Source organism: Diabrotica virgifera, chromosome 7 (assembly GCF_917563875.1).
Source record: "Diabrotica virgifera virgifera chromosome 7, PGI_DIABVI_V3a".
NCBI classification, from domain to species: Eukaryota; Metazoa; Arthropoda; class Insecta; order Coleoptera; family Chrysomelidae; genus Diabrotica; species Diabrotica virgifera.
Genome location: NC_065449.1, coordinates 5846567 through 5860368, shown reverse-complemented (window position 1 = coordinate 5860368; position 13802 = coordinate 5846567). Strand labels below are relative to the sequence as shown.

The window sequence follows — 13802 nt, the reverse complement described above, 5'->3', positions numbered from 1 at the left end:
TGAAAATAGAATGAGAATTTGCCGCTAATTAGTCGCTAATTAGTTGTGAAGAAATTAATTTTCTAAATTAATTTTTTTTTGTTTTTTCGGGTTCTTTGCTAACTTGATATAAAGTTGGCAAGCACACCTCCGAAAAATCATTTTAGGGTTTTCGTAGAAGAATAGGAATAGAAAAAAAATTTGCCGCTAATTAGTCGTGAATTAGTTGTGAGAATACCGATTTTGTCGTTTATTTTTTATTTTTAGGTGCTTTGCTAACTTGATATAAGGTTAGCAAAGCACACCTGCAAAAAATGACTTTCGAGCGTTCGTAGAAGAATGGGAATAGAATGAGAATTTGCCGCTAATTAGTCGCTAATTAGTTCTGAAAAAAATAATTTTTTTAATTAATTTTTTTTTTTGTTTTTTTGGGTGTTTTGCTAACTTGATATAAAGTTGGCAAAGCACGCCTTAATCAAATGATTTAAGGGTTTTCGTAAAAAAATGAGAATAGAATGAGAATTTGCCGCTAATTAGTCGCTAATTAGTTGTGAAAAAATGAATTTTCTAAATGAATTTTTTTTTCGTTTTTTTGGATGCTTTGCTAACTTGATATAAAGTTGGCAAAGCACGCCCCCATAAAATGATTTTATGGGTTTCGTAAAAGAATGAAAATATAATATGAATTTGCCGCTAATTAGTCGCTACTTAGTTGTGAAGAAATGAATTTTCTAAATTAATTTTTTTTTGTTTTTTTGGGTGCTTCGCTAACTTGATATAAAGTTGGCGAAGCACGCCTCCCTAAAATGATTTTAGTGTTTTCGTAAAAGAATGAAAATAGAATCAGAATTTGCCGCTAATTAATCGCTAATTAGTTGTGAAGGTATTTCATCCATAAATTCTGTTTTTTTTTTTGGTTTTTACGGTGCTTCGCTTACTCAACATTAAGTAGGCAAAGCACGCATCTTTAAAATGATTTAAGTTTTTTCGTAAAAGCATGGAAATAGGATGAGAATTTGTCGCTTATTAGTCGCTAATTAGTTGTGGACGAATTTTTTTAGCAATTTTTTTGATATTATTTTTGTTGTTTCAGGTGCTCCGCTAACTCGATGTAAAGTTAGTAAAGTACACGTTCAAAAAATGACTTCAGAGCGTTCGTAGGAGAATGGGAATAGGATTAGTTTTTGCCGCTAATTAGTCGCTAATTAGTTGTGAAAAAATTAATTTTCTAAATTAATTTTTTTTTTGTTTTTTCGGGTGCTTTGCTAACTTGATATAAAGTTGGCAAAGCACGCTTCCATAAAATGATTTTAGGTATTTTGTAAAAGAATAAAAATAGAATGAGAATTTGCCGCTAATTAGTCGCTAATTAGTTGTGAAGGAATGAATTTTCTAAATGAATTTTTTTTTTTTTTGGGTGTTTTGCTAACTTGATATAAAGTTGGCAAAGCACGCCTCAATAAAATGATTTAAGGGTTTTCGTAAAAAAATGAGAATAGAATGAGATTTTGCCGCTAATTAGTTGCGAAGGAACTTCATTCAGAACTTTTTTTGTTTTGTTTTTTACGGTGCTTCGCTTACTCGATATAAAGTTGGTAAAGCACGCCAATCTTTCTACACGTACAATCTTTTCAGGGTTTTCGTAAAAGAATATGAATAGAATAAGAATTTGTCGCTAATTAGTCGTGCAATAGTTGTGAGAATACCAATTTTGTCGTTGTTTTTTTGTTTTTTACGGTTCTTTGCTGACTTCATATAAAGTTTGCCCGACCGCCCGCCTTTTTACCACTCATATATATAAAAGTTATTCTACAGTAGTAATTTTTAAAAATGAATAGATTTTGACTTCGATGGTCATCGACCACCAAATTCTTATTATGTGTAATTTCCAATCTAATCTCAAAGTCCCAAGGAAAAACAAAGAGTAAAATAACAAAATAGTTATAAATGAAATTTAGTGGAACGTATTTCATTATAAACAATTTACCATTTTTGACAATAAAAAGTTAAAAACTTTTATTTTCTCTGATATTGTGTTGTATTTTTTAAAAAAACACGAAATGGTACAAAAAAAATTTTAGTTGACTGATGTTTAGTATAAGAAAATAGTTGTTTACAACAAAATAAAGTTGTAGACATTGTCTCTACTCAATATAGTAGTCATACGAGTCCTTGGAAGAACACGAATGGATGATTCTCTGAACTATTTTACGTGTAGGATTATATCTGACTATCCCGAACGGAAATTCTGGATTATTCTTTTGTATGTATCTCTGAAAATGCATGGTCAACGACCCAGTGAGCCCGCTGCTCCCTGAGGACCAAGCCGGAAAAGCTAACCATTGGTTGCACCTAAGAAGAATGCATTCTTCTTAGTCGCATCGTTTCCTTGAGACAGTTTGCTTCGTCAAAGGCCTAGCTGTGAGTCTGATTTCACAGAGTTCGACAATTTATTTCTTTCCGTGTTTTCAAAGTGTCCTGCAAAATGAATCCTTTTATATTATTACGTGTGACATTACAAATCAATCACGATTAAAAAGTACATTTTCCATGGTGCAAACGATTTTTTAATCATAATGGGAGAAAAAGCCGATTTTTGTCCGCTAAGCGGGCAAAAAAGGAGGCTTTTTGGACCGCTTTGATAAAAAATAGTTATTTTCATTCCTTGGGGAAAAAAAAATTTCTTGCGAAGGAAATATTCACTTGAGGGAAAATAGCTATTTTCGTACGTGTGAGCAAGAAGTCGATTTTGGCGAAGACGTAATTTTTGAGGCGAGGCGAAGCCAAGCCGTAAAATCGTCTGAGCCTAAATCGACGATTGCTCATACGTACGAACATAGTTTTTCATGTTGAAGGCTCAAAAATCGTGATTTTGCGTTACGCACACGTACAAAAATCACGCTTTTTGTGCCTGAAGCACACTGAGAAAAAAAATGTTCGGTTATTCAGCATAAGTCTTCTACACATTACTACATTGTCCACTAAAAAGATACCAAGACGGTGAATCTTGTATAGGTTCCAATTCATATCGAACATATTAACAGCCATTTATGAATTTTCGAAACGCTATCCTGTCATAATCGCGATACTCGTATTATGAATAACAGTTTGAATGTTGTATAAATTTATACAAAAAGCTTTTACGAAAAAACTTAAATCATTTTAAAGATGCGTGCTTTGCCTACTTAATGTTGAGTAAGCGAAGCACCGTAAAAACCAAAAAAAAACAGAATTTATGGATGAAATACCTTCACAACTAATTAGCGATTAATTAGCGGCAAATTCTGATTCTATTTTCATTCTTTTACGAAAACACTAAAATCATTTTAGGGAGGCGTGCTTCGCCAACTTTATATCAAGTTAGCGAAGCACCCAAAAAAACAAAAAAAAAATTAATTTAGAAAATTCATTTCTTCACAACTAAGTAGCGACTAATTAGCGGCAAATTCATATTATATTTTCATTCTTTTACGAAACCCATAAAATCATTTTATGGGGGCGTGCTTTGCCAACTTTATATCAAGTTAGCAAAGCATCCAAAAAAACGAAAAAAAAATTCATTTAGAAAATTCATTTTTTCACAACTAATTAGCGACTAATTAGCGGCAAATTCTCATTCTATTCTCATTTTTTTACGAAAACCCTTAAATCATTTGATTGAGGCGTGCTTTGCCAACTTTATATCAAGTTAGCAAAACACCCAAAAAAACAAAAAAAAAATTAATTAAAAAAATTATTTTTTTCAGAACTAATTAGCGACTAATTAGCGGCAAATTCTCATTCTATTCCCATTCTTCTACGAACGCTCGAAAGTCATTTTTTGCAGGTGTGCTTTGCTAACCTTATATCAAGTTAGCAAAGCACCTAAAAATAAAAAATAAACGACAAAATCGGTATTCTCACAACTAATTCACGACTAATTAGCGGCAAATTTTTTTTCTATTCCTATTCTTCTACGAAAACCCTAAAATGATTTTTCGGAGGTGTGCTTGCCAACTTTATATCAAGTTAGCAAAGAACCCGAAAAAACAAAAAAAATTAATTTAGAAAATTAATTTCTTCACAACTAATTAGCGACTAATTAGCGGCAAATTCTCATTCTATTTTCATTCTTTTACGAAATCCCTAAAATCATTTTATGGAAGCGTGCTTTGCCAACTTTATATCAAGTTAGCAAAGCACCCAAAAAAACAAAAAAAAAATTAATTTAGAAAATTAATTTTTTCACAACTAATTAGCGACTAATTAGCGGCAAAAACTAATCCTATTCCGATTCTCCTACGAACGCTCTAAAGTCATTTTTCGGAGGTGTGCTTTGCTAACTTTATATCAAGTTAGCAAAGCACCTAAAAAAATAAAAAAAAAAGAAACGACAAAATCGGTATTTTCACAACTAATTAACGACTAATTAGCGGCAAATTATCCACCTACTTTCGAATCGATTTGTGATAGGTGTTTAGCTAACTTGATGCTCATGTCATATACTACCTATATTATAATAAACATAAAAAATTACTACAACTATGAATAACAATAAAAACTATGAATAACAATAAAAACTATAAATTATTTAGTGTGAAATTGCATATTGCACGCTAGGCATAAGCCAACGTTACATTTAGAGCAAATCATTCTCATTATAGACTTGCACCTTTTATTTGCACATTTCTTTTTCTTATTTTCCGGAGTAGATACCAGAAAATGGCTAAGATTATCATACCTAATATCATGTCATATTCCATGTCCCAGTAGTGTTTTTTGCCAGGTAATTCGTTATATCCAGTTATGATCAACATTATTATAAAACATTTCATGTCGTTGATCGTAATTTGGGGATCAGCTAGATTTTTAAAATGCGCATACCTCTTAGATTCTGTAACCAATAGTTCGATTAATTCGTCATCAATAAATTTTTCGAAAAGTTCAAAGGGCGTGCAGTTACTGTATCCTTCGCAGCTGGATGCTGGAAATGGCCTAGCAGTTGCTTCCAAATCTCCCTCTTTGTTCCAGTTTACCTAAAATAAATAAAACTTTATCACCTATATTTTTCGTAAAAATAAAAAATATACCTTGGTAGCGTCTATTTTCTCCATTGCAAAATCCTTTTCGTTCGAATTGCGAACCTGAAGCTCATCTGGAGCTCGTAATTGGCTTGCTGGTAAATTATCTACCATACCACCATTATCCTCATCAGCAGAATCTTCATCTGTCAATTCATTTGTGTCTGGTGGTTCAATGTAGATTCCCTCCACATCTAAATCGTCCGCGTATGTACGCCATTTGTAACGCCTCTTCAAGAGTAAAGCCTCTTCTAAAATAAAATAAAAACATTCAATAATAGGTACTGAAAGAGACTCTGGTTGCCATATGGCAATTTCTGTTTTTCCCGCCCTAAAATAATTACACACTAAAAGAAAAAGGCAAACTAATGCAACATTTTTAAAATCTAGTATATTCTTATAAATAAAATCGTATACTAAACAAAAAATAATTTATATTAGGTATTAAAAAGTTACTTACATAAATCTGATGTCCATTTTCTTGCACCAACAAAAATCGGATATATACACAAGGATGTTAATCAAACAAACACTAACTTGAGATTGAACTTTCAGTACTACCTTAAAATATACTTATTTTACTATTCAGAACAGCATGCGCCATCTGTTTTTTAATAGAGAAACCTACTGAAAAAATTATTTAGATCACTGCTTACAATGGTTGCCATATGGCAACCATAGTCTTTTAAGGGTTAAACTTCTTGGATTTACATTAAGAAACTGTAGTGAGTTCCCAATTGATGTAACGAAAGTTGTGTATTGTTCTCTTGTACGCTCTCAACTAGAATATGGCATGCTAGTCTGGTCTACTATGTATGACCAGTATATCAATTCCATTGAGAAAGTTCAGAATAAGTTTCTTAGGTATTGAGGTTACAATATTGCGGTTAGATAGATTAAATCTAACAACACTTTATAACAGACGAATTCAGTTTGATTCTGTATTTATTTATAAATTATTAAATAATTTAATTTAATGTCCGGAACTTTTAAGTAAAATAAGCTTCAATATTCCACAGCATAGACTAAGATCTTTTGAAATTTTTCATATAAACTATCATGCTACTACCAATAATTATGCCTCAACATTTTTAAATAGTCACTGTGATATAGATCCTTTTAATTTAAGTTTAAATCAATTTAAATCCATTGTATAATAATAATATAATTTTTTTGGTAAAATTGTGGCTTATTTCCCATTGAAAATAGTTGATTATAAAAATGCCACAAGGAAATAGCTTCAGAACAACATTTAAAACCATGATTTATAGTAAACTCTAGAATTATTTCTAAGTATTGTATTTTAGAGTGTAGTTATAAGATAAATTAGATTAAAAATATAATGTTATTATAATGCTGTAATGGGGTGATCCCATCTATTTAACAAATAAAAATAGAATAAAATAAAAATAAAATACAGTAAATGTCTCAACTTGCTTCTGAGAATAAGTTCTTCAAATTACAACCTGTTTTTAATTGTTATCCATATCCATATTCGTTATATATCCATATCCATATTACAAAATAAAGAATGATATCTGCAGTAGAGACATTTAAAGATAAGACTATTAACAAGCTATTTTCTTTCTTTTTTAATAATTTGGGGGAAGGCATGGACCCTAAAGAAATGTATTAAAGAAGCAGATATATTCATAAATCCTCTTGTTCCTAGGTACCACAGTAATATTGTGCTTTCCACTGTACTGCAAGGATTTTGTTTTTGTTCCTCTGTGAGAAGTGTTCTAACTTTTTGCAGAAGATTTTATAAATTTGTTTTAGTCCACTTTGCAGTAACAATACTAATATATATTTCGAAAATTGTGTGTACATATTTGTTGTAGTATAATACTATATAATTGTATACAGGGTGAGGTAGATAACTGGCCTATTAGAAATATCTCGAGAACTAAAGGCAACAGAATCATGAAAATTTGAATACAGGGGTTTTGAAGGATGATCTATTAACTGAAAATATTTTCATCTCTATGCAACTTCCGGTTATACCGGAAGTTGCTTATAACTTCGTTTTTTTAAATGGAACACCCTGTATATTTTTACATTTTTGGATTCTCTTCGATGTCTTCTTTCTTAAAGTATGAGGATTTGTAATGTTATACAGGGTATTTTAAAAGATAATTACGTTTTTTTATTAATTTTGTAGCAATATTCACACCCTGTAGAATTGTAGTAGTTTGACAACTAAAACTCTACGTACGTTCAAATGATTTTTAATATAGTCTACTATTGTTAAGAATCATTAGTATAGCTAAATTTTTAACTTTAGTATACAGGGTTGGTCGAAACTCGGAATGAGTATTTTCTGAGTTTTCTTAAATGGAACACCCTGTATTTTAGTATTGTAATAAAATGATATTTTATGGTACTTTTTTATTTCTTAAGCATTCCCTCTACCTAACTGCTTTAATTTGTGCTTAATTGTAGTCGCATCAACAATCTTAACTACGTAGGTATTTTGATAGCTAAACCATTATTGGTAATTTTAAGGATCAGTCTGGATTAATATGTATTTATTTCTTAAAAATTATTTGTGATTGAATATTTTCACCGCCAACCTAATAAAATTTTACATATTTTTTGTTGCAATTAATGTTTAGCTTGAATCACCAATAACTCACAAATTAAAGCAGTTAGGTATAGGGAATACTTATAAAATAAAAAAGTACTATGAAATATCATTTCATTACAATACTAAAATACAGGGTGTTCTATTTAAGAAAACTCAGAAAATATTCATTCCGAGTTTCGACCAACCCTGTATACTAAAATTTCAAAATTAGATGTACCTACTAATGATTCTTAACAATAATAGACTATATTAAAAATGACTTGAACGTAAACGGAGTTTTTAATGTCAAACTATTACAATTCTACAGGGTGTGAATGTTGCTACGAAATTAATAAAAAAACGTAAAATATCTTTTAAAATACTCTGTATAATATTACAATATCTTATATTTTAAGAAAGAAGATATTGAGGAAAATCCAAAAATGTAAAAATATACAGGGTGTGCCATTTAAAAAAACCAAGTTATAAGTAACTTCCGGTATAACCGGAAGTTGCAAAGAGATGAAAATATTTTCATTTAATAGATCATCCCTCAAAACCCCTTTATTCCAATTTTCATGATTCTGTAGCCTTTAGTTCTCGAGATATTTCTAATAGGCCAGTTATCTGCCTCACCCTATATACACAGACATTATATACTAAAAAAAATACAGAAATCTTGTCAAATATTTGAATTCATAAAATTAATTACTTCACAGTTACCATTATCAATGACCTTGTCTGGTTCAATCTGCAATAGCATTTTATGCACAGATTTTTATACAGTGATGAGTGCGCTTATAACCGGCAAAATAGCGCAAAAGATGGAAAACATATTAAATTGTGAGATAAAAAGAAATAAAACTAGTAGAGGTGTTAAAATTAGCGATAGTAACATATAAATTGACATTATACTGATTGTTTTCCACCTTTAGACATATTAGAGGAGAATGCAACTAAAACTGTCACTGTGACAGTGGCATTTCTCAAACTCGTCCGATACGTTTAAAGGTGGGAAAAAATCAATATAATGTCAATTTTTAAGTTACTATCGCTAAATTTAACACCTCTACTAGGTTCATCGCTTTTTATCTCACAACTTAATATGTTTTCCATCTTTTGCATTATTTTGCCAGTTAGTGTGCTTAGCACTGTATAATGTTTGGGATAATAATAGGGAGCTAAAGTCAATTTATAGGAGAAGTTTGTGGTATTACATATTTCTACATTCTCAGTTTTATCTTAATCAGCCACTGCATTGCTTTTTGATGCATGGCCTTCACTCTTGTTTGTAATCTTGTTATCTTTCCTTTGGTTTACTTGATTAAAAGCTCCACCATGTTTTTGTTTTAAGTGGGCCTAAAAATTGGAGGCATTTCCTGATGTTTTTAAAACTTTGGAGCAAAAATTGCAGCAATATCAAAATGCAACCAAACATCGCTTTTGGGTGGTGCCATTATTCTTTCTATTTTATTAACTCCAAAATAATATGCATATTGTTCCCAAATAAATACCTAATGATAAATGTAATGAAGGTAGGAAAGGAAATTCGGTACGTATTATAGACACACATCATACTATACTACATAATTTGAAATGGAGATTGACCTCCACCTTGCACTGCTCACTACACCATCCAAAAATCAAACAGATAGAGAGAGAGAGAGAGAGAGAGAGAGAGAGAGAGAGAGAGAGAGAGAGAGAGAGAGAGAGAGAGAGAGAGAGAGAGAGAGAGAGAGAGAGAGAGAGAGAGAGAGAGAGAGAGAGAGAGAGAGAGAGAGAGAGAGAGAGAGAGAGAGAGAGAGAGAGAGAGAGAGAGAGAGAGAGAGAGAGAGAGTTTTTGACCCCCCCCCAAGTTACGTAATACTTCAATGGTCCCCAAACAAAGTACTATGTCATATAAGATACATTAAAATTCTAATTATAAAATTTCCATAATAAAAAATAAACTATCAATTAGCTCAATCGTCCTCAAAAAATTCCTCCGTAACACTTAGATAATAAAAACTTTTTGATTGCCCCTCAGAATACAAAATTATTGTTTGAGGATCTTATATCGAGTGGTGGGTTATTAAACACTTTCTTTCCAGTGTAAATAAATGATTTTTTAATTAAGGGGAACGGAGCAAAATGCAAAATTTTGACGCATGTCAATATTTTCAATGTGTCTTAAATGTATATATTTATTTTTTTCAAATCCTGAGAAAACTAATAAATATTTTTGAAAAATTTAAACATAGAATTGGTTCTAGGTCAATTGCTCGAATGCAATTGCTAGAAATCAATTGCTCGAAATCAATTGCTCAAAAATCAATTGCTCGACATGAAAATTGCTCAAAATACAAATTGCTCGAATAAAAAAGAGAATTATATATATATCTAAAATATTTATTCACAATAATGCAAAATAATAATAATACATAGGTATCCAATAAATAAACATTGGTAATGAGTAAGCATGTTAATGGGTATTTAATGATTTTAATCTTTCCCTAATACCTGGAAATTATTATAATCCCTAATTATCATAATGACCGTTATTTTTCTTATTATTTTAAAAGTTCAAAAATATTTTAGATTTGTAATAAATACTTTTTCAGCATAAATTAATATACGATTATATACGTGGAATATCACATAATTTGTCCTATTTCAAGAATCTTTCTTATGTCTATATTTTGTATTCATCATCACTTTTCGTAAAACTTTTCGTTTATAAATTTGCAAAAGTCTGTGTGTTATTGTGTTGCCGCTCCTGCAATACTTGGAGCAGATGTATCGATGGATTCTTATGTAGTTTTGTCTTCTGAATCCAAGTCTGAAAATGGCATTTCGATATCTCTAACCTTCTTCGAGATAATCGACCTAAAATCTAAAATGTGATGTCCCAATCCGTTTATCTCCTACCAGGCACTAAACGTCAGCTGAAATCTTTGATTAGGAAGTAGGCGACTTTTTTAATCTGAATTTGTTAAGCAAAGCAAATGTTATTATTTATATTTGAGTTTGACACTTCGTTAATGTCAAACTAAATTTTAAATTATTTAGCTATTAATAAAACATAAATGACATTTTATAGTGAATTTAATTATTATATTATTATAAAATAATATGTGTAATAAATGTATAAAAATACAATTTGAGTATATTTTGAAAGCAATAATACATATTATACTATATTAATAATGAATCAGTAGAAACGATTATATTTAAATTTGGTAAATTATCTATAACTCCACTCGACCAGCGCACACAACTCAAAACACAAGTACGCAAATATGGTTGCGTGAATCGTGGCGCAAAGCCGTGGAATTTACGAGACTCGCTAGGTCTGTAGATCCAAGTAAAGCATCAGTAAAAAGTATCTTTATCATGTATGTATTATTTATTTTACAATATTGGAAAATTGTTATTTAAAATGTGGTTTGGAATAAAAAAGTATGTTTTGATATATGAAATTACAACCTCCTAATGGAAAAAAATATTTGACGAATTTTCTCAAATTATGGATACCAACATCATTTTCATTTATAACTCTTGTATTTTTAATTTGACGAAGAAAAGTTATTCTTCATAAAAATCTCTTCTTGGTCTAAGATTTATGATGCAACCATCATGAATAAATTTTATTAATTTTATACGAGGTATGTAAAAAAATATGAATTTCGAGTAAAGTATCTTTATAGTCCACAACATTTAAATTAGAATGATGTACTTGCACATTAAAACATAATTTTTAATTCTAAACAGTTTTTCGTAATAGCACTTTTCTATGTTATGAATTTAAATAGGTACAGTGGAACCCCGATAAGTCGGCCCCCGGTAACCCGGAAGTCCGGCTAACCCGGACCGATTTTCATCAAACAAAACAAAAAATTTTTCACTTCGACTGAGTTTTTTACCAAGAAATAAACAATACTCTATACAACTATGTAATTTAGATGTACCGTGCATATGTACTTCATGTTTTTGCAACTATCATAATCGAGTTTATCTGTAAGTATACCGTATTTTATTAATTTTTACCATATTCTCCGGCTAACCCGGATTTTCGATAACCCGGATCGGCCGCGGTCCCGATTAATCCGACTTATCGAGGTTCCACTGTATATAAACAAAGTTTTCGTTATGATAATGCTCGCATTTTCAGCTTGTTTTTTATATATTTACATTCCTTATAGACTACTCACACATCTAGTCTCATTTTACATTTTCAAACGTAAACGATTACATTTTTTTCTTCTCTGTATAAAATGACTGTTTCTTTGATTTCAGACCAAACCATAGCAGCCAAGCAACACATTCAACCGCTGACATCTACAAGCCTTCAAGATCTCCCATTTCCACTACAGCAACCTGCTATCCATATCCGTCTTCCCCACAGTTACAACATTCAACTCAGGTAAACTATATCTTTTAAGCATTTTATCATATTTGAAAGATTAAAAAGATATCAAAACAAATTAGTATACTATAATTTAAGAGTAAAATAGAGTAACTTCTCAGAAAAGAAGTGTCATTTTGACTTCATATGTTGGTATTCTGGCATTAATTCTGATCCCTGGTGATTTTGGGCAGGGGTTGTTCTTACATTTCGTTGTAGTCTAGTAAAATAAAATTACACTACATGTAAATCAAAATGTAAATTCGTACAGGTTGAAACAAATTTTATATCAAATTTTAGGTGGGTACAAAAGATATTTTCAAGAAAGTATCCAAATCATATAAGGGGATCATTATTTAAATAATTAAAAAGGGGTCATTTTTGCAAAAAAATTACTTCTTTAACTGCTGAGGTTATTCAGTTACTAATGAAGGTCTATATAGGATTGTTTTCTGCAAAGCTGAAGGGTAAATCTTTCACACAAGATTTACTAAATTAAATTTGACCCCCTATTTATTTAAATAATTATACATAAAACTTTAAAAACAAATTTTGCAAAAAATTATTTTTAGCGTTTTAAATAAGCACTATAAAATATATTATTTTACAAGAAAATTTGCTCTATGTTATCAGTATTAAATAAAAAAAAATTGGTCGAAAAATATTTAATATTTTTTGAGATATTGAATTTGTTTATTAAATGTTACTCTATTTTCAAATGCAAAAACGCGGTTGTTGCCAAAGAAATATTCACCCGTATTAAATCTTATTATTTTTATTTTTATGTATATTTTCTATAAATGTATTGATAAATTCAAATTTTAATTAAACTTCCCCCTAAAATGGCATTTGAAAATTATTCAAATTTGTTTATAATTTGTTTTTTTAATAACGTCGCAAGGCATAAATATTTTGACATGCCGTTTCGATAATTCGGTTGCTGGGAATTTTTCAATAATTATCAAAATTTTTTCTTCTTTTTTCCTCTTCTTTTTTTTTCTTGGAGTTATATTACTACGGGCCCTTTTAGGGTTAAGTTTCATTAAGAATGTCGAATCTCTAAGTTTTAGATTCTAGACCTAAAAATATTAAGATTGGTCTAAAATCACTTAAATAAAATGTGGCTACTTACTGAGTTACAGGGTGTTTTATTTAAAAATTTAACAATTATTTTTACCAAGTACTTTCAAACTATTTGACGTATCCTTATCATACTTGGCAGAAAGTGTGGGTACTATACAGTCTACTAAATTGTGATAAATAAAAGTTTCTAGCTACTGCCAGAGGCGTACGACAGGGAATAGTTAATGATTGACCCTTCCCAAATTCTACGCCACTGAGGGGATTAACATTTTAGCAAAATTTTTCGATTCTCTAATACTTTATATGTAAATAATATACTCTTTACTGGTAACGATTAGGTCATTAGTTTTCGAGATATTGGACGTTAAAAATAAAACAGCATAGTTATTTTGATTCATTCATTCATTCATTTTAAACTTCCAATATCTCTCAAACTGATGACTTTATCGATACCAATAAAGCTATTTACATACAGAGTATCGGAGAATCGAAAAATTACGCTAAAATAGTAATTCACTCAGTGGCGTAGAATTTGGGAAAGGTCAATAATTCACTATCCCCTGTCGTACGCCTCTGGCACTAGCTAGAAACGTTTATTAATCACAATTTAGTAGGGTGTATAATAGCCACACTTTCTGCCAAGTATGATAAGGATACGTCAAATAGTTTTAAAGTAGTTGGTAAAAATAATTTTTAAATTTTTAAATAAAACACCCTGTAACTCAGTAAG

At 30.4% G+C, this 13802-nt stretch overlaps 1 protein-coding gene across 4 annotated transcripts in view; it reads left to right on the top strand.

Annotated features, from left to right (window-relative positions):
- Positions 1–13802, top strand: part of LOC114330824 (uncharacterized) — a 162059-nt gene that overhangs the window by 14771 nt on the left and 133486 nt on the right. For all 4 annotated transcript variants that reach the window (XM_050657325.1, XM_050657326.1, XM_050657324.1 and 1 more), the window contains exon 2: positions 11881–12007. In XM_050657325.1, coding sequence (XP_050513282.1) covers positions 11881–12007 — 127 coding nt within the window. The remainder of the gene's footprint in view (positions 1–11880; positions 12008–13802) is intronic.